The sequence below is a fragment of the Maniola hyperantus genome, chromosome 2 (assembly GCF_902806685.2).
Source record: "Maniola hyperantus chromosome 2, iAphHyp1.2, whole genome shotgun sequence".
Taxonomy (NCBI): Eukaryota; Metazoa; Arthropoda; class Insecta; order Lepidoptera; family Nymphalidae; genus Maniola; species Maniola hyperantus.
Genome location: NC_048537.1, coordinates 8,206,934 through 8,228,707, shown reverse-complemented (window position 1 = coordinate 8,228,707; position 21,774 = coordinate 8,206,934). Strand labels below are relative to the sequence as shown.

The 21,774-nt window shown below is 41.4% G+C and overlaps 3 protein-coding genes across 6 annotated transcripts in view; 1 reads left to right on the top strand and 2 right to left on the bottom strand.

The window, feature by feature from the left end:
- LOC117992688 (C-Maf-inducing protein-like) overlaps positions 1–2,520 on the bottom strand; it is a 43,789-nt gene extending 41,269 nt beyond the window's left edge. Inside the window, exon 1 of the mRNA XM_034980401.2 lies at positions 1,436–2,520. Within this exon, the coding sequence (XP_034836292.1) occupies positions 1,436–2,080 (645 nt within the window). The 5' untranslated portion in view covers positions 2,081–2,520. The remainder of the gene's footprint in view (positions 1–1,435) is intronic.
- Positions 2,521–5,432: 2,912 nt separating this feature from the next.
- LOC117990000 (phenoloxidase-activating factor 2-like) lies at positions 5,433–9,685 on the top strand. 2 transcript variants are annotated; one of them, XM_069503959.1, is made up of 7 exons: positions 5,441–5,987; positions 6,171–6,460; positions 6,823–6,972; positions 7,791–7,888; positions 8,271–8,531; positions 8,919–9,120; positions 9,347–9,685. In XM_069503959.1, exons 1-7 carry the CDS (start codon positions 5,672–5,674, stop codon positions 9,506–9,508), a joined length of 1,479 nt encoding a protein of 492 aa, XP_069360060.1. In that variant the 5' UTR covers positions 5,441–5,671; the 3' UTR covers positions 9,509–9,685. The 2 variants fall into 2 exon arrangements, with proteins under 2 accessions (XP_034833317.2, XP_069360060.1); XM_034977426.2 differs by having other exon boundaries at positions 5,433–6,460.
- Positions 9,686–10,003: 318 nt separating this feature from the next.
- The window catches only part of L (zinc finger protein Lobe), a 69,281-nt gene continuing 57,510 nt past the window's right edge, over positions 10,004–21,774 (bottom strand). For all 3 annotated transcript variants that reach the window (XM_034979852.2, XM_069503831.1, XM_069503826.1), the window contains 6 exons: positions 17,418–17,560; positions 14,211–14,418; positions 13,383–14,027; positions 12,611–12,901; positions 11,721–12,038; positions 10,004–11,088 (listed from right to left, as the gene is read on the bottom strand). In XM_034979852.2, coding sequence (XP_034835743.2) covers positions 10,267–11,088; positions 11,721–12,038; positions 12,611–12,901; positions 13,383–14,027; positions 14,211–14,418; positions 17,418–17,560 — 2,427 coding nt within the window. In that variant the 3' untranslated portion in view covers positions 10,004–10,266. The remainder of the gene's footprint in view (positions 11,089–11,720; positions 12,039–12,610; positions 12,902–13,382; positions 14,028–14,210; positions 14,419–17,417; positions 17,561–21,774) is intronic.

Below are 21,774 nucleotides of genomic sequence, written 5' to 3'. Positions count from 1 at the left end.
CATGGTGACTTTGGGAGATAACAGGTAATAAAGATGTAAAAAATTCTCATAAAGCCACCATGATCCAAACCAACATCCAAACAAACGTTCCTCCCAGTGTTGGGGACAATACGCAGAGAAACGTCCAGCTTTTATACAATAACGACGGTCTGGCACGCGCTGGTTCTTAGTCCATTACATATGTCAGCCACAAATCTTTTAATATACTTATATCTACATAGATAATATGTGTGTAATTGGGCCTTATTTGCTGCAACTGTTATCAACTTATCAGTGACGCAGAGAAAGCATTGGGTCCTATTCTGGTGTTCAAGACAAACATTTTCCTTTTTGTTGGGTGCGATTGCTGATTAGTAATTACATAAGATTCTAAGAAATCGCTGTTTACAAACCCAGTTCTAATCAAACATTGCGGTGTGATAGCCTTCGATCACATTCGCATGGCAATTTGTTTCATCGAAAATTCGATTCATCTAAGTATTTAGCTACCAACGAATAATAAAATAATTACCGACTTAAGCCCATAAAACAAAGATAAGAGAAGAACACACAATGCAAGGTTGCAATCGTAGCTCTGTTTGTGAAAGTTTTTGCCGACGTATAAGTAGGTACCTACGTAGGTAGGTAGGTATAAGTAATAAATATTGTTCTTGACGTCAAAGACACCCATGACCCATCGTAATCAAAACTTGCAATACTACTTAAAAAAGGGCGAATGTTCTTTGTATCCAACATAAAGTTTTAATGTGCAATGCATGCATTTACATAAACATAATACCTACGTGGATATGGGATTTTAAAGATCCCTTGTGTACGTTGGATTTTCCGGGATAAAAGTAAGTAGGTAGGTATTCTTCTTATTTGTCTCCAAGCTACAAGTCATCTCTGTGCCAAAATTTGTCAAGGCTGGTTCAGTGGTTCAGTCGTAAAAATATGGTAACAGACAGACAGGCATATTTTCGCATTTATAATAATCCATAGGTACTTAGGTAGGTACCTACTACTAATATTATAAATGCGAAAGAGCTGTCCTTTTCATAGTGGATCCTCTTAACTGATTTTGGTTTTAAGCCTGTTTTTTAACCCGGAAACCAAAAAGTACCTACCCACGGATTTTTTTAAAAACACGGAAAAAAATCCACGTGGATTAAATTGTAGGTATCATCTTGAGATAAACTAGCTTATGCTCGCGAATTCATCCGCGTGGACTACACAAATTTCAAACCCCTATTTCACCCCCTTAGGGGTTGAATTTTCAAAAATCTTTTCTTAGCGGATGCCTACGTCATAATAGCTATCTGCATTCTGCATGCCAAATTTCTGCCCGATCCATCCAGTAGTTTGAGCTGTGCATTGATAGATCAGTCTGTCGCCTTTTCCTTTTGTATAAGATATATTGTGTAAGTATTGATTTAGTAGGTACAGGTATACTCACAAAATATTCAGCTGCGCTTTGATCTGCCAAGGAAGGTGTAAGCAGACAGCCAGGCGACGGGGGCGCGGTGGCGGCCGGCGGCGGAGGGGCCAGCGAGAGCAGCTCGCCGGCCGACGCCGACATGTTGCTGGCCGCGGCCAGGCTTCGCAGTCGATCTGCGAGATCAGTATGCCCGCCATTCAAATTCTTCACACCACCGTGACAAGCATCGTCACTGCTCAAATTGTTTATGATGCGCGGTCGACGTAGCTTACGAGATGCCGCCCGCCATCTTCTCAACCGACAAGCAGCGTTATTCAGAACTTCGTCCGTTTCATGATTTTGAGGTAGTTCCCCGTCTGATTGGACAGTTTCCACTTCGATATCCACAGTTTCATCTATATAAGGCAATTTGGAATCGAGATCGGACGGAGACGGCCCGTCCTGATCCAAAACCATATTCGGGGAACCATCAACCAAAAAATCTCTGAGGGCAAAAGCTAGCCTCTGGTCCGCGTTCAAGCCAGCCGGTGCTCCATTGTTGACCACATCAGAGGCAACATATTTAACGTCCTCCTTTGTGCCATCTTTCGTTTCAGTCTTAATAGTACCTTCTTCGTTAGGATTTAGATTGACTAGATGTATTTCTTGACTGTACGAAGGCATCGTGACAACTATTTGAATTTTAGGGCGAGTACCTACCTACTAAATCATCACCCTTTTCACTTCGTAAAGTTTTTCCTGTTTTAAAAGGATCCTACCCACAAAACACATTTTACACTCTCTGACATAAGCGGCTACATAAAAAAAAACATTTTATCAGCGAATGATCTCAATCAAAATGTAGCTCATGGAATGAACTTCAACTGCTTTATGTCATCGATTTGATCAATAACACTACGATTATGTAGTCACAATCCTTTTTCACTTTACAAACTTTAACTAAAATTAAGCGTGTATAAAGTAATTTACGCGAATCGATCATTACCCGCAGAAACGCTACGGATTTTATGCGTCAAAATGTAATATAATCGGCCTCGAATAACTCAAGCAGTGTGCGCAAGCCGAGCACAACTGCCTGGACTTGCGTATCGCCTATACATAAGTATAAATGTATATTGAAGACTCGATTGTGGACTTCTTTCTTGTTTATATTGACGTACAACCAACATGCGCAACTGCGGATTACGAGTTCCAGCTCCCCCTAGCGACCGCGCTGAGCGCTTCGACTAGCTCCATCTACATTGACAATACGTTAAACTATTGTATCGCGCTAGTTTCATGCTCTCTGATAACGGTTGCTACATTTTTGTAGCAGTGTAAGTACTGAACGGCAGGTGGCACGAACTTTATATTTGTATCAACCGCTAGAAACTTGATATTTTTTCTTTTTAACGTAAACTCTGGATTTTGAGTAATGCGGAACTCGGAAGGGATCTTTAAAAACTTAAAATCAATGCGGACGTGGACGGAGGAAAAGGATAGCTACTTTATACTTAATATATAGAGAACGTCATTGACAAAAAGTTACGAAATTTTATCCCTTTTAGGAATATTTTAAAAAAGGATCGAAATTCGAATCTTTCGAATCGACAGTTTATCAACAAATTGATTTTCAAAATACTTACCTACATAGAAAAGAGTTAAACGCGGGTGCAGTTGTTAGCCGAAAGTAGTAGTGTGGGGCTCACCAATAATACTTAATAATTAATAGGTAAGTACAATTACTTACTTTTATTTTATCTTGTTTCTTCTGTACCCGTAGTACAAGATTTTACGTCTCACCAAACCAAACCAAATTCGAGAGTCGAAATACTTCCGCGTTACAGTAAAATGGACCTAAACAGCCTTGAATTGAAGTCAAATATTCAATGCCACTGATTTTAATTTCGCAATGTTTCTGCTTGGAGCGCTGGCTGTAGAAGTGTAGACAAACTTGAGCTTTAAAACAAGGCATTTAAGATCCAGTTTACTGTAACGCGGAAGTATTTCGACTCTCGAATTTGGTTTGGTTTGGTGAGACGTAAAATCTTGTACTACGGGTACTGACTGCTGCAACATGATATACTTACTAAAATAAAAAGTAGGTATACTTAACTAATTATTATCAGATAAGTTCTTCAACCAATTTTTCAATCGACAAAAAATGTGCAACTGAGGAATTTTGATGTTTTGACTGTTTTTAGGGTCTCCAGAGAAAAAAAGGTACCCTTATAAGATCACTGCGTTCGTTGTCTGTCTTTCTGTCATGCCTGTCAAGACCCGTCAAGCAGTAGCGGATTATCCCTAACGCAAACTAGGCACGTGCCTAGGGGCGCGAGATTACGAAGGGGCGCGTGCGATCATATAGAGTTTGGTTTCTATGTAAAATGTTGGAGTGACCTGCGAGCGCCTCTTCTCTACATAGTATAAAAAAAGTTGCTTCCCACTGTAGGTATGTATGTATTTTAGGATTTTAATGCGGTTTTCACCAATAGATAGAGTGATTCAAGAGGAAGGTTTATAGGTATAGTTTAATATTGGTTTGTGTTAATTTGTTGAATATGACGATATTCGAACAAAATATCGGAAGAAATCAAGCGTCCATCGAAAATTAACAAATATTATAAGAAAAAGTAGGATAAACTCAAAAACTACTCAACTTTAGTATTGACACCACATTAGTATCTACATTGCACCCATGCGAAGCCGGGGCGGGTCGCTAGTCTTTAATATAGCAAAGTGTGACGTCTTCACTCGTTCACTTAGTATAATCACTAACTACCAGCTTTGTTTGTCAGTTTAACAATACTCGTATTATCTATCATCTATACTTACTAATAAATAAAATTGAAGTTTTAACTGTTTGAACGGGCTAATCCAACCGAACTTGCCAGCGGGACAGGAGTAGAGAAGCAGGTAGAGAGGTGCGAGGGGTGCAACCACGGGTGCAACAGATCGACGTGATTTTTGATGGATATAGTTAAAGACCTGGAGAGTGAGAAAAGCTACTTTCATTCCGGAAAATCAAAGAGTGCCCACGGGATTTCTAACAACCTAAACTTAAGCGGACGAAGTTGCGGGTATCAGCTAGTAATAAAATAATATTATAAATACGAAAATGTGTTTTCTGTTTTTTTTTGTCTGAGATTTTCACGACCCAACCGTTTAACTGATTTTGTGATTTGATACAGAGTTCTGAGTTAGACATAATATTATTATGTACTTAGGTGCTTTCTATCCCGGAGAATCAAAGAGATACGAGATTTAAAAAAAAACATAAATCCGCCCGAAGTCGTCGGCATTATCTAGTTCACATTATTAACACCTAAAAATAAAATGGTACCATTTACAAATAGAATCCCATTTAAATAATGATAAACTGTTTTGATATTGCTTAACAACAAAATCTCGTTATTATTAACTGCTACATTTTACACTCGTAATTTGACCTCGACACCTTTTTATGAATTAAATGTGAAATCGTGAATATGTATGCAAAATTATTTTGGTGCAATTTAAATACATACCTACATAAAATAAATTCACTAAGCTGTGTCCGGGCGTTGTGTGTCAAACGCTGTAGCGGCTTGAATATTTCCGTTGCAAAGCCGACACTGAAGAAATGTTTCTACAAGGTTTCTACTTTTGACTTGGTTTTGACTTTAATTGACACAATAATTTTCGCCGACACAACGTACCTACACGCAAATTTTTGTTAGACTTTATTCGTCTATTAACTTACACTGAATTTAATCAATCTCGATATTATTTAATGAAATTTTTATTACATTTACTTACGAGTAATTAAAAGTGGGCACCCATGTTATGTCAGATCCTTGTGCATAGGCACTAAAGAGATTTTCGAAATATTTGCGCTTAGGGAATCTAGCTGCTCATTCTATTTACCTAGGTAGGTACTTGCGTATACTGGTTCTAGGTGCTCATTTTTTTAGGTATTTAGGTTGCCTCTAACAACTAAGTACCTAGATATGCTAGAATATGATGCAAAATAAACTAACTATAGGTACTTACTGCAAATGACGATAGTGATTGCTATGGATTAGTAATACACATTTTGTTGATTGCGTCAATTTATCGCTATAGCTGCGCGCAAAATACCATGAAGGCTGCAATTGTTAGGGGAATACCAATTGTCACAGTAAGGACATATTTAATATGGGCTCATCTCATCTGATTTTATAACTATATTTACTAAACGAGTCCAGATCAATGCCAGTTTATGATTAGCCGGACTGCTGCTAACTTGCGTATATTATGTGTCTGTGGCTGTTGACCGCCTGTTTAGGGCTTTTGCCCCCGAATGCTTCGCCGCCTGCTACGATCGTGGTCGTGCAAGGAGTTCCTACGCCGATACTTCAGCCTACGACGGCTGCGACGACCGTGAGCACTGCAGCCACAACGACGACGACGACGACGACGACCACAACTACCACGACAGCGCGCCCGACAACAATAATAACAGCTGCCCCTGTCACGACAACAACAGTGGCTGCTACGACAGCTGCGGCTACAACAACGACGACAACAGCTGCCCCAACAACAACAACAACAGCACGAACTACAATCTCTGGTAACGTAACACCACCACCATTGACGACATTAACACTATCCACTGCAACGCCATCCATTACTTCTACTTCATCGACTAATATAGTTTTAACGGCATCGACATCTAGTGAAGAAAATTTACCAGTTTTGCTTTGTAACAATCCTGATGCGATATGTGTTTCTAATCCTGACGAAAACACTTCAGGGTCATTCCAGATCGATCCACGGCTTGGCACCACTCCCGCGGCAATGCAAGCTCCACTCATAATGGGATATACTGCGCAGGTTCCAGCGTTTGATTCAGCTGTTAAATTTCCTAGAGAACGCAGAAGCTTACGATACGTAACATTGAGACTTGAAGATGTAAAAAGAGAAAAATACATGCAAGATAGCGAACACCGAATTCGTAAAAGACAAAGCTGCCGATGTGTTCCAGCAGGCACTTGTGTTACAAGCTCCGGTGCTGGGATGATTGACTTCAGAATTGTGACACCAGTAAGTTAAATCTTTCTAAAAAAACTTAATTAACTATGGTAAACATGACTAATAACCTGCAATTCTAGACAGTGTAAAGGACTCGAAGAGTGATTATAAAACAATAGGCCAAGGGATTTGAATAGTAAATACTTAGGAATGGCCATATGGTCTTCCGGATTCCAGTCTAACCGATAAACCTAGATAAATAAAATAATTAATTGCAGAGAAAAAAAATTTGTAAAGAAAATACTTAAGTATGTAATACATCGAGTGCTTATGAGGCTTCCCGCGTACTTAGGATTTATCAATTTTTTATTTTGGATGAAAATAAAAAGCCACTTAACGGATAAATGTTTTAAAAAGCAAGTCAACAATTTCAGACAGCTGCACCCTGCCCTGCTGGCCAGCAATACTGCTGTGGAAGTACTACTACAGCAGCTACAATAGCATGTGGCACTTTACAAACATCACCGGCCCCGGTTGTCATGCCTGCTGCTGGTCAAGCTAATTTTGGAGAATATCCTTGGCAGGTGAGTGCGAAATTATGACTTTACCTAAATGTAATATAACTAGCATGAAGTCGATACCTATAAAGGTAAGAAAAAAAACGACTGGAAGCGTAATAGTGAACTCTGCGTACCAGAAGCGTAGCAGTAAACTCTGTGTACCGAAAGCGTAGCAGTAAACTCTGCGTTTCGGGTGCTTAGCTGTAAACTATGCGTACCAGAAGAAAGTAAACTCTGAGTATTGGAAAAGCAGTAAACTCTGCAACCAGAATCATAGTAGTAAACTCTGCGTACCGGAAGCGTAGCAGTAAACTCTGCGTACAGGAATCGTAGCGGTAAAATCTGCGTACATGAAACGTACCAAGAAGCTCTACGTACAGGAAGCGTAGCTGTAAACTCTGCGTACCGGAAGCCGGAAGCGTAGCTTACGCGTAGCGAAGGCTTTTAAGCGCTTACAATACCAAGTTTAAAGCAAGAGAATTTTTTGTAATGATCGCATTATGATAATCACAAGTTGGATTGTGTAAATAAATAAATTTATATAACTAGCTGATACCCGCGACTTCATCCGCGTGGATTTACATTATTCAAAATCCCGCGGGAACTCTTTGATTTCCCGGGATAAAAAGTAGCCTATTTGTTAATCCAGGGTATAATCTATCTCCATTCCAAATTTCATCCAAATCCATTCAACCGTTTTTGCGTGATTGAGAACAGACATCCACACTTTCACATTTATAATATTATTAGGATTATATTATATTTACTTATGAATTAAAATATTTAAAAAACATTTATTGTTCATTATTTTGTTTATTGTTACATTGACTTTTCTTACACAGGTCTTAATTCTTACAAAACAAAATGATTACATAGCCGGTGGAGTTCTTATAGATCAACTCAACGTTATAACCGTTACTCATCGTATGTCACCTTACATGTGAGTACCTACCTAACTACCTACTTACCTTTATTATTTTTATCTTAATTTTACAGTCTCTAGAATAAGGGCAATCAAACTAAGCATGCTCTTAAAATCCATAATATTTCTATACAAATATTGAAAATACGCAAGTGTGTCTGTCTGTCCACTAGTATTTCACGGGCCATCCGTTTAACTGATTTTGACGAAATTTAGTACAAGGATAGTTTGCATCCCGAGGACGGATATAGACTACTTTTAGTAAGTACTTAAGTAGTTCCGACGATTTTCATAATCCTCAATCCCAGCAGTCAAAATTGCGCGCACCATCTAGTAAAAATTCTTTTATATCAAGACACACGGCCAGTGTGTCGAAGCCAAGTTGAGGTTTTACTTACAGTGTTTCAGGAACGGCGCCGAATGTAAAAGTCCGATTGGGTGAATGGGATGCTGCTGGTACATATGAACCAATACCTTTCCAAGAATACAACGTCGCGAAAGTATTCACCCATCCATCCTTCAATGCAAACACTCTGCAGTACGATATAACGATACTACGGCTGTCTTCCGCAGTGCCTTTGACTCCGACAGTTGGTTCTACAACAACTATTAACAGGGCCTGCTTACCACCGGCCTCAACCGCAACTTATACTGGTCAAAGGTAAGAGCAGCCGATTTCTTCTTCAAAGCTGTACTACCTCTCTATAGTTCATACAAAATGACTTCTCATGCGTCACAAGTTAAGTTATTCGGTGTCTCCGAACGCTGCACTTACCGGTGCGAGGTCATTGTAGCTCCTTAGGTCCCAAAGTCTATCGGTTTTTGGAACTAAATTTATGTATGTGCCCTGCCCATTGCCACTTCATCTTCGCAAACCGTTTAGCTATGTCTATTTAGCTACATGCATACATCTTTAGCTGTAATATATTATGTTTAGCTATGTTATCACGAAAACCTATACGCAGAATTTCAAGTTTCTAGACCGAGCAGTTTATGCTGTAGGTATGTTAATTAACATGTTGGTTAGTCAGTTTCTGCTTGTTTGTAGATGTTGGGTCTCAGGCTGGGGAAAGGATATGTTTGGTCTTCAAGGCCAATACCAACAGATATTAAAGGAAGTAGACGTGCCGATTGTCGCACCAGCTACCTGTCAAACGCAGATGCAAACTGCACGCCTGGGATCTACCTTTGTCCTCGACACCACTTCATTTATATGCGCTGGCGGGGAGACGAGTAAAGATGCCTGTACGGTTAGTATCTTAGGTTTTCATCATTAACTTACCTAATAACATGTGTGGGATCTTTTTTCTAAGAAATTCTTTTCGAAAAAGGAAAACTTTTGGCCACAACTACTTAGGCATTGATGGACTTACGCATGTGTGGCCTCGGCTTTGCGTCGGCCCACATTTACACGTACGTCCATCAACGCCTCTTTTGCTGGCCGCTGCAGTGTACTATTAATTGGAACGTTTACAGGGTGATGGTGGTTCAGGCCTCGTGTGCCAGGTGAACGGGCAGTGGGTGGTGGTGGGGCTGGTGGCGTGGGGGCTGGGCTGTGCCAATGCCAACGTGCCTGCCGCCTACGTCAATGTCGCCGCTCTGCTGCCCTGGATTCAGCAGCAAGTTGCTACAGCTTAAGCCTTCGTTCCTACATTTACATCCATTTTACGTTGATTGGTCACAGTAACAATTGTCAGTAGGTAGGTATTACAGTTGAGTTGAACATAAAAAACGGGTCAAATGCGAGTCGGACTTGCAAGGGTTCCGTACCAAGATTATAACACTATAAATTATACTTTTTATTTTTAATTTGCATGGCGGCCATTTTATTATTTTGTTGTTATAGCGGCAATAGAAATACACACTCTGTCACAACTGTCTTAGTATTACGGTTCATGAGATACGGCCCGCTGACAGACAAAGTGGCAGACGAACGGACAGACGGTTGGACGGACAGATGGACAGACAGCGGTGGATTAGTAATAGGGTCCCATTGGCACCCTTCGGGTACGAAAATAATAGGGATAGTAATTTTCCTTAATAATATTAATAAAGGTAATTTTAAATGTACCTACTGCAAATAATTTTGAATGTGAGATTATAGTGTTCTACAGGAGATATTAAAAGTCCATATCAAGTGAAGCATAATAATAATAATTTATTAAGTTAACAAGTTTATACAAATACGCGTGTAAATATTATAAAACATAGACGTTACCTAACCAACATAAAAGACGACGGTCTATCTAATTTTACTTTATTTGCGTTCTAAACGCTCAACGGACACAACTATAACAAAATTTAACTTAACTAGTGCATAATTTGCAAGGACGTAATCTAGTATTGCAGTAGGAATGAACCCCACACCGGACGATAACATTTATTTAGCTTTTCATTCAGTCTTCGTCAGGCTTCTCTTGTTTCACTACCGGCGAAGTAGATGCCGACTGAGGCTGAGGAGGGGGCGAAGATACTTCAATATATTCATCATTACGTTCTTCTTTCACTTCCGGTTCTTGCTTGACTGTCACTTCGTTATCCACTGATGCCGGAGTGGACACCGTAGGCTGCGGCGCTACGTCCGTCGGTTGCAAAGCAGCCCATGCCGACGCCGCCCCACGTGCATAGGCTTCATAAAATGCCCTCTGAGCGATTTCGGCTTCTTCGAGATGGACGAATGCGTGGTTATCGAGTTCCGCGCGGAAGAAAAACTTTAACCCGCATCGACCACAGTCATAAGGTCTAGGTGCTGTAGCATGTTCCGGCAAATGCCTTTGCAATCCGGCTGCACTTGTAAACATCGCAGAGCAAAGGTAGCACGTAAACGCGCCTATACCGGCGAACGTGTGTTCGATAAGATGAGCTTGTAAACGGGTAGGAGAGCCGAGGGTCCGACGACACAGACGGCAGTCGTGGTCCGAGGGCGGCGGAGCTCTCGGAGCAGCATGACGGGCGTAGCAAGCGCTACATGCCCTCGCTCCTTCCCCAGCCTCACTTTCAGACAACGCTGTTAGACATATTGCACACCTTTGTTCGTCTTCATTCGGCCGTAAATGGAAACGGGCGTGCAAGCGCGCTTCAGCCTCGGAAGCTAAAGTTTGACGGCAAATGACGCAAGGGGCCGGCAACGCAGGATGGTGACGTGCCATGTGGCTCAAGAAAGCTTCTTCTGAAGGTAGCCTTGAACGACATCGAGCACACGTATCACCACCAACTACCTGCAACAAAATTGCAATTTCCTTTGTACTTAGGTAAGAATATGAATTTGTCAACAAAATAAAATTAAAGAAGGATCTTTAGGAACAGTCTGTGCAAGGAATAATATATATACTACTCGAGTTTATGTTTCGTATCGTCTACATAGAAGTAGATATTAACTTCTAACTTCTAATTTTCAAATTATATTTATTTAGGTACATTAATTGCATTTTGATATAATATGAGGTCATCATCATCATCACCATGATCAACCCATCGCCGGCTCACTATAGAGCACGAGTCTCCTCTCAGAAAGAAGGGTTTTGGCCATAATCTTCCACGCTGGCCATGTGCGGATTGGTAGACTTCACACACCTTTGAGAACATTATGGAGAACTCTTGGCATGCAGGTTTCCTAACGATAAAGCAAGTGATATTTAGTTAATTACTTGAAACGCAGTTAACTCCGAAAAGTTAGAAGTGCGTGCCCGGGATCGAGCCCCCGACCTCCGATTAGAAGGCGGACGTCCTAATAGGCTATCACAGCTTTTTGACTACTGTACAAAGTTTCAACTCGATCGAACGATGCGCGAACGTATATAATCATTATTATTTGTAAAATATAGGTATGTAAGTGGTAGAGGTATTTTACCTTGCAATGTGTAAGTTTATGCTCGGCCAGGACGCCAGCTGACGGCAGCACTTCATCACAGATGAGACACTTATGCCGCGCCGCGCTTGCGCCGGAGTGCGCGCGAGTGTGCGCCTCCAGCTCCGCCCTGCTGCGCGTGCGCTCGCCGCAATACGCGCACTGTAATGCCACTGCTCCATTCTTTCGCCTACGTTCTTCTCCGCCTGGAACCATGGGCACGTGACCATCACCACTGATGCAAGGAGAACTCGCACCATCGCCTTCAACAGCGTTGTTATTTTCTGTTCGCTTGCCTCTGATTATATCACCGTTGAGACCCTGGAAAATATAATAGGATTGATTTTCGACTCTTGACTCTACTGTCTATTAAACTATACTGCTAACTAAGCTATTGCATTAATTGAATGATTAACCCTTTCAGAAGTTCCGTCTCCTAAGAAATTTTTCAACTCCCCACCAAATTAATGTGGGATTATAATAATTATTCTGAAATCATCGAGACCTGTCGAATACAAAATAATCATTCGAATTGAGTCAAAATAGAAACCTCTATGGGTCCATACTTACCATACGGCTATAATTGACAACTTCTTTCTTTGCAGCAGGTTAAAAATAATATAGAAAAGCCTTCCTATACATCATATTTACAAACTAGCTTATGCTCGCGACTTCGTCCGCGTGGACTACACACATTTCAAACCCCTATTTCACCCCCTTAGGGGTTGAATTTTCAAAAATCCTTTCTTAGCGGATGCCTACGTCATAATAGCTATCTGCATGCCAAATTTCTGCCCGATCCGTCCAGTAGCTTAAGCTGTGTGTTGATAGATCAGTCAGTCAGTCAATCCTTTTATATATTTAGATATTATAAGGGACACTGGTAAACTTACTTGGTGCGTAACAGCATGATGAGTTTGCATGTGCCGCTCAAGTAGATACTGCACGGCGAAAGATTCAGTGCAAGTAGGAACAGGGCACCGGTAGGTGTGATGTGCGGCCGCGTGTGCCCGCAGCGCGCGTGCGCCCGCGAGCACGGCGCCGCACCCGCAGCGCGAAGCCGCGTGCCGCGCGCGCACGTGCGCCGCGCCCTCCGCCTCCGAGCGCAGCGCTCCTCCGGCCGAGCCACAGGATCGACACACCCACACTTTGTTCTCAGTGCTATGTGACATTGCGAAATGAGCCTGCAATTAAAATACCTATTCTAATAATAATATTCATGTTAAGAATGCTTTCATACTAGAACTGTTGCCCTGATGCCGCCACGCTCCGGATGATTTTTTGAACATCCTTACTTAGTGGGGGTCTACGCTACAAAGAAAATATACCCAAGTACATAAAAAAGCTCAAGGTTCAGCTCCTCATTTTATGTAAGTAGTAGATATTAAAAATACGAAAGTGTGGCTTGCTGTCTCTGTTTGTTACCTAATGAATATATTTTCATGCTTCGATCGTTGAACCATTCTTATTGGCAACAAAGATAGCTTGCATCCTGGAGACGAGACGGATTTAGGCTGTAGTTCTATAAGATTATAATATTAAGTATCTAGTATTCTAGGTACTTAGGAGAGAAAAAATGAGATAGTTATACCTAAAAAATATGTAGTTAACAGGTTAAACTGTAATTTGAGGACTAAAAATAAATGTTGACACGAGGTTTCTTACCTGAATAGCAACTTTAGAATCGAATATTTCTTTGCAAAGATTGCACTGGTACATATGATGAGCGTGCATATCGAACAGGTGTTTTTGCAAATCTTCCGGTGTTGGGAAATTGCGCACACAACTGGGGCAAGAATATTCACAAGACACAGCAAGGTAATGAGCGGCCAGGTGGCGCTCGGAGGCCGCTGCATCAGCAAACGTTGCACCACAGTGGAGGCAAGGTGCGGGGCTCGTCCTTCCTAACTCTCCGCCTTCTTCCAGATGACCTTTCAAATGGGCACGAAAAGCTTCAAAGTCTGGGAGCGCTGCGTCGCACTGATTACACAAAAGCGTGCTCGGGGAAAGAGCATTTTTTGGTGTTGTACAGCCCGAGTTTAACTTAGCACGCTTAGCAGGTGTTGACGTTTCAGGACTACGTCTGCTCAGGTCAGTCGGCATCGGCTGGTCAATTGTGTACTGCGCAGAACTTTCTCCGTTCAACAGTGCCGAGTGAGCTGCGCGTACATGTAGCTGTAACTGCTCCATACTGGTAAACGTGTCACGAGTGCAATAAATGCAAGCAAGTAGCGGTGGTGGCTGGGATGCGACTCGACGTGGAGGTGTCATCGAGGTTTCGTCGACACCGTGGACGCTCGCCATATGAGCCTGAAGCAAACGAAAATACATACAGTAGCCGGCAGTTACAATTATTATCTATGAAAAAGTGTATCTTCGCTGAACAGTTGCTACGGTATACAGATGCATTAGATAAAATTAAGTACAGCTTCCGACGACATTGACAGATATGGCAAAATTATTTTATAGTAGTTAATTAATAATATTAATTACTTGTAAGAGATCAGGTCGCCGGAACGCATCGCCGCAGCGCAAGCAGTGCAAGGCACGCTTCCGGTTAGTTTCACGGCCCTCACGTTCACGCTTGTGCCCCTGCATGTGCGACGTGAGCGCGGCGGCCGTGCTGTAGCCGCGGTTGCACACCGTGCATTGAAATGGCTTTTGATTGTCGTGCGTTTTCATGTGAATCTTCAGATGGTCGCTGAAATGATGACTTTCGTTGTACCACAGACTACTTTATAGTACACCGTACCTATAGGTACAGCAAGCTCAATAGACAAAGACGTTTAAATAAATGGCGACTATTGTGTTTTGAGACGTTTCTTAGTGGTTTCACGACTCTCGTGTTCACGCTTGTGCCCCTGTGGTGGCGTGAGCGCGGTGGCCGGACTATAGCCGGGGCTACAAATCGTGCGGTGAAATGGCTTTTGGTTGTCATGCGTTTTCATGTGAATCTTCAGATGGTCACTGAAATAATTGTTACTCTCATTGTAACAGTATAGTCCGCGCCAATTAAATAGTCGTTCTTGAAATTAACCGCAAGACGCGTCGCAGTAAAAATGTTTAGGCGTCAGTGGGGCGCGCGCTGCGAGGGAGCAAAACAAACCAGCCCGCCCGCCTTGTCACACGCTGCGCTCACCACCTGCATTAGTGTTAGTGCTATACTCGTACACAGTATACGAGCGCGTGGAATAATACCTGCGCGGGCTTGCACTTGCATCGCAGGTCAGACGCGACTATTTAACTGCCGGAAACTATACTTTATAGGTACAAAAATCTCACTCTGCAAAAAATACAAAATCAAAGATTACGTAAACGATATAAGACCGTGGAATTGACTAGCAGCTCGCTCTAGCGCTGCGCGGGACTGCAATACTTTATACTTACCTATACATACATGGCGTTATATTGTTAATTGAATATTTGAAAAGAGCAACTGCCGCGTTTCTTGCTGGTTCTTCTTGCTAGGAATGGCATTCCGAATCAGTGGTAAATTGAGTGACGATTTAAAAGCACTTGTTAATTTAAATAAATAATCTTTCTACTTATTTCTATTGAATGAGATAAATCGTCTTTATGTGACCGGAGAAGACAATTTGTCATTGGAGACATAAGTACCCACATAAAGCGTGGACCAAACACAACTAACAAAGAGGCTTTCACGCAAACTACAGAATAGTGGCGTTCGCCCAAACACCTCCACTAATGGCCGCTCTCGCCGCACCGGTTTAGGAATGGGCCATTATTTCATTTTTGTGAAACCCTCAACGCCATTTGTCAGCGCATCAACTCTTTTCACTCGGCATTTCGTTGAGCCGACAAATTGCGTGGAATTAGTCACGTGGTCGTGCTGAGGTGACGAAAAAGGTGACGCGTCGCCTCGAAGATGACAAGCTTTGTGCTGTGGCTGACGGTGATCAATCTTGCTACTCGACTATTGTGATGCAAGCACCTCTCGTGTCATATGCGTGTAAATACTTAGTGCTTTATGCTCTCAGTTTGAGAGAACTCAATAATATTATACTTACTTACCGCATTTTAAGTATTAGGTGGTTATACCTTGTAGGTACACTTCAAATTTTTATCTATTTTCTACGAACAAAATCTCAACGGACTATATTATTAAGTATTATTATTTTCTGTAAAGATTTTTTGATAGATTTTATCATAAAATTAGGTAAACCATTTTTTAAGAAAATACTAGGACGGAGGCTACTTTTTGATCCAGAAAATCAAAATTCCACCCAGGGTACGTTGCGACTTGCGGGCATCACCTATTGGATACAACTTCTTTTCATCCCGGAAAATCAAAGAGTAGATCTATGCCCTTGGAATTTTAAAAAATCTAAGTCCACACGGATGAAGTCGCGGGCATGATCTAATTCCACTTCTTATTGTTTGAGACAGAAAACGGTATACTACCTTCTGAAGAAAGCAGATTCGCAGTACGCGCATTGGTACTTTCGGTCGCCGGTGTGGAGCTTGACGTGCCGTTCGCGCGACTGCTTGTGCTTGAGCAGGTGCGAGCAAAATAACTAAAGCGATACAGTAAACGGTATAGTACCTTCTGGAGAAAGCAGATTCGCAGTGGGCGCAGCGATACTTGCGGTCGCCGGTGTGCAGCTTGACGTGCCGGTCGTGGGACCGCTTGTGCTTGAACAGGTGCGAGCAAAATAACTAAAGCGATACAGTAAACGGTATAGTACCTTCTGGAGCAAGCAGATTCGCAGTGCGTGCAGCGGTATTTTCGGTCGCCGGTGTGCAGCTTGACGTGTCGGTCGCGGGACCACTTGTGCTTGAACAGGTACGAGCAAAATAACTAAAGCGATACAGTAAACGGTATAGTACCTTCTGGAGAAAGCAGATTTGCAGTGGGCGCAGCGATACTTGCGGTCGCCGGTGTGCAGCTTGACGTGCCGGTCGTAGGACCGCTTGTGCTTGAACAGGTGCGAGCAAAATAACTAAAGAGATACAGTAAACGGTATAGTACCTTCTGGAGAAAGCAGATTCGCAGTGCGCGCAGTGGTACTTTCGGTCGCCGGTGTGCAGCCTGACGTGTCGGTCGCGGGACCGCTTGTGCTTGAACAGGTGCGAGCAAAATAACTAAAGCGATACAGTAAACGGTATAGTACCTTCTGGAGAAAGCAGATTCGCAGTGCGCGCAGCGGTACTTTCGGTCGCCGGTGTGCAGCTTGACGTGTCGGTCGCGGGACCTCTTGTGCTTGAACAGGTGCGAGCAAAATAACTAAAGCGATACAGTAAACGGTATAGTACCTTCTGGAGAAAGCAGATTTGCAGTGGGCGCAGCGATACTTGCGGTCGCCGGTGTGCAGCTTGACGTGCCGGTCGTGGGACCGCTTGTGCTTGAACAGGTGCGAGCAAAATAACTAAAGCGATACAGTAAACGGTATAGTACCTTCTGGAGACAGCAGATTCGCAGTGCGCGCAGCGGTACTTTCGGTCGCCGGTGTGCAGCTTGACGTGTCGGTCGCGGGACCGCTTGTGCTTGAACAGGTGCGAGCAAAATAACTAAAGCGATACAGTAAACGGTATAGTTCCTTCTGGAGAAAGCAGATTCGCAGTGCGCGCAGCGGTACTTTCGGTCGCCGGTGTGCAGCTTGACGTGTCGGTCGCGGGACCTCTTGTGCTTGAACAGGTGCGAGCAAAATAACTAAAGCGATACAGTAAACGGTATAGTACCTTCTGGAGAAAGCAGATTCGCAGTGCGCGCAGCGATACTTTCGGTCGCCGGTGTGCAGCTTGACGTGACGGTCGCGCGAACGCTTGTGCTTGAACAGGTGCGAGCAAAATTCGCAGCGGAACGGCATCTGATCTGAATGAGTCTGGAAAAGATGGGTAATTTTAAATAAATTACCAAAATCGACCGTTTCATTGGAATAGTTGCTGTTAACGATAATGGCAATTGGTAAATTCAAGCCGCATCATCAATCATCAAAGCTGAACGTCTATATCACAACAACCGTTCAATATTCATGTTTCAGCGCTCGCATAAATCAAGCAATATTAAATCAAATCAAATTTATTTTTGTATTTACTAAGTATAATATAAAGTAGATCTATGTACCTACCTATAACTTGTTTACAAGTATTCATTGTAGTGTTTACATTTTTTTAAACTTAAATCAATATCAGTTTATCAGGGGTTCTTGTGTTATATCATTGGTACAAATCCAATATCGATAAAAGTCTAATCTTTCACTTTAGAGCCGTTATGATTTATAGGTTTCAGACAGAATTTATTAATTTCACCTTGTAGGTACCGATTACTCCAATTAAAAGCAAGCTGTAAACATGCCTGCAATATGTTTATGTGCGGGAGCCGCTCTACGTAGCATATTCTATTAAAAGAACCGGTTGGCTGTAAGTTTATTAATTTTGCAGAAACACATAGCTGTAACATTGATAAGAAAAATTAATTTATTGCCATATTTTGGTAAAGGTCTGATGAAGATCTTTGGAGATGAAGGACGAAACTCTTCGACGGATGATCTAATCCCTGCAAGTAGTTCAGTACCTGCTCGTAAAATCTATATTTTTAAAAAAATATAGTGTAGTTATTTCTAACAGAAGAACTGGTGATAGAGTCATATGACTAGTCATAAGAAACACAGGTTGACGTACATGATATACCTAAAATAAGTTTTTGAATTTAAATAGGATAGCTAAATGATATAACGTTAATATAAATCACGCGTCGGAGGATGCCCGATAGAAGCGAAGCCATAGGTACGTGATATGATTCGGTGAAGGTAATTTTGACCAGACTGGATATTTTCAGTCCAGGTAGTCAGTAGTCAGACAATACGAAGATGTTAACTCGTGTGTGCCTCGGAGAAGATAATGGTAAGGTGACGTTTCTTCTAATTTAACTGCCCGGCGGCGTAACGTCCATAAAATAGCATGCCTTAAAAATCTTATTATATTCATTAGAAATCAATGCACCATAACTTTAAACAAAAGCTATTCCTCGAAGATGGAGTATAAGGTACAAGCAAGCGGGTGCACTACACCATGGCGCTAACAAATTGCCGTAGGTGCTAATGGTTTGTACTAGCCCCGCTGTGGTAATTGAGGGACCACGAGAGCACCAACCCTCGACTAAACAAACACCATCATTCTTACTAACAAGTTTATCGATAACCAATACTTCCATTTCTAACAATGGTGGCTGATGGTTTTTATTAGGTTCAAGTTATTTGAAATGTTCAGTTCTGTTTCTTAAACATACCGAAATACTAAAGTTGCCACTTGCCACGGAAATTTTGAAAAACCTAATTCCACATTGATGAAGCATTATTGCATATTGGCATAAACTTTTCGTACAGAAATACCTTGCATCCCGTATACGAATAACATTATTCTAGAGTATCATAGAGTTCCCTTGGGATTTCAAAAATCTAAATCCACGTGGACGAAGTTGCGGGCATCAAATATGGTGCCAATTAGCTTCAGCTGCGAGAATCGTCTAGACTTCGAATTTTTATGAGACTCCACAATGGCACCTCATTGGCACCGACCCCAAAAAATATTATTATGGAACTATATCAACTCTTGTATACATAATATTCGGTAATAAATTAAATTATTTTTCAATTTTTAGTGTTTGTGTATCGAAGTCGGTTTTTATTTTTTTGTAACAAATGAATTTTAATTCTAAGATTAGTTGATACCAAAATTCATTAGGTTTGCAGGAAATCAATTAGATATGTAAAACTAGATGATGCCCGCAACTTCGTCCACGTGGATTTAGATTTTTTAAATCCCAAGGGAACTCTTTGATACTCTAGAATAATGATTTTATTTTTTTTTGTAAAAAAAAATTATTTCACAATTTTTAGTGGCCCCATGGTATTAAAATATGCTATGCCTGGTTAAAAATCTACTGTTTACTAAGCTATTACACTGATCGCGAGCAATTTACTCTTATCCGTTGAGGAGTTCCATTATTTATCTTCGAAGATGTTCATCAGATCTTTACCAAATTTAAATGGGACCAACTATGAAGTATACCCTTTCAAACAAAAAAAGAATTTTCAAAATCGGTCCAGGCGTCTTCGAGTAATCGGGGAACATACATAAAAAAAAAAAAAGATTCCGACGAATTGAGAACCTCGTCCTTTTTTTGAAGTCGGTTAAAAATAGAAAATTATTAACATATTCCTCAATGGCTCAGTCAATCAAGTGTAACTAGTGTTTAGCATAATAGTAGGGCATAATCAGCGAGGTGGTCAATTATTTTAGGAACCGTGAAGAGCATGCCAGTTTGAGGAGGGAGTTGTCGTATACGACGACGTCTTTATGCCCGCCTGCACCAGTTTACGGGTGTCGAAGGCCGAAGCGACGGTTCCCATTATTTGCTTCTGGCAGCCACATTAGCATTCTCATAATTAACTTATGAATAATCCTTAGAACGTGTCACTACTCACTGGTAATAGTTATTTTTTAGGTGAAGACGACGTGACGCGAAGGTGATTTGAATGAACGTTATGTTCCCCTAATTATGTAACGTGTAACGTATGTCATTCTTTGTTAGTCGGTTCCGTAAATTACTTGGTACATTTTCTATAGGTAGATACCTATGGAGGCACTCAACTACTCAATTTACAATTTTGAATAAGTCTCTAAACTCATACTGAATAAATTTAGATTTGACAAAACTTTGTTTCAAAAATGTTTTAATATCCTCTTTTTTCTTACTGAAAATGTTGTAATGTTAATAGCTAGCCTAATCAAATAATCGTACCTACAAATCCTGCCCGCGCGATATGGTGCCAAGAATACTGGATGCATTTCCACGCTGAATTAGCTAATAGGCCGATCAGCCAGCCTCTTTGTTGCCAGACAAGGCAAGTGAAATATCTGGTAAGCAGTAAGCCTTCATGGCACTAGGGTCTCCAACAAAACAAATACACAGCCCCCATCCGTCTCTTGTCAACATCCCGGCTAATGTCTGTTGGCTCAATGAGCGCAGGTATATATATGGTGGCAAGACTCCTATTAACCGTACCGTTGAGAGCCATTCCGAAATAGCCTCGCAGTGCTCCGGCATGAGAATCCTTCAAATACAAAATCAACTTCTTTCCACAGTGACAATTATTTAGTGTGCTCATGAGTGTGGTAGTCTCAAGCCCAGAACCACACGAAAACTTTCGTTATGCAAGAGTGTGCCGAAATTTTTGAACTTGAAATTAGATAAGGCTAGCTTTAAGTTTTATTGTAATACTGACTAGCTGATGCCCGTGACTTCGTTCGTGTGGAATTAGGTTTTTTAAAAATCTCGTGGGAACTCTTTTATTTTCCGGGATAAAAAGTACCCTATGTTACTCTCCAGGTCAACGGATCGACGTGATTTTTTGCATGAGTATACTTTAAGACCTGGAGAGTGACATAGGCTACTTTTTTCCCGGAAAATCAAAGAGTTCCCACGGGATTTTTAAAAACCTAAATCCACGCGTACGAAGTCGCAGGCACCAGCTAGTATTACTATATTATATTATACTTATAAGCTGTGAAAAAAACCTACGTGTAAAACAGAACTTAAGCCATCCATCTAAGCCAACACCTACTATACACATGGTATAAGAACCTAATTACAACAGAATTGCGGTGAATTCGTCCAGCTAATGATGAATGCATTCACAAAGAAAATATATGCACGAGCCATCAAAACTTATTTAAAAACGCATTAGAAACCTCCGCACCTACCTAAGGTTAACACAAGGCATAATTATCGCATTGATGCAAGCACCATTGTTCAAGGTATGATTTAAGTACTTTTAGTAAGTAGTTGTAATTAGTAGGTAAGTAAACTTAAGTAATAGTAGGTAATTAGATAAGACTAGCTTTAAGTTTTATTGTAATACTAGCTTATGCTCGCGACTTCGTCCGCGTGGACTACACAAACTTCAAACCCGTAATTCACCCCGTTAGGGGTTGAATTTTCAAAAATCCTTTCTCTTAGCGGATGCCAATACATCATAATAGCTGTCTGCATGCCAAATTTCAGCCCGATCCGTCCAGTAGTTTGAGCTGTGCG

Excerpts from the sequence above, each read along its gene's own strand:
- LOC117990000 (XM_034977426.2), top strand. The coding sequence starts at position 5,672 with ATGTGTCTGTGGCTGTTGACCGCCTGTTTAGGGCTTTTGCCCCCGAAT. Across the intron at positions 6,461-6,822 it reads ACTTCAGAATTGTGACACCA|ACAGCTGCACCCTGCCCTGC; the intron begins GTAAGTTAAATC and ends CAACAATTTCAG. Across the intron at positions 6,973-7,790 it reads TTGGAGAATATCCTTGGCAG|GTCTTAATTCTTACAAAACA; the intron begins GTGAGTGCGAAA and ends TTTCTTACACAG.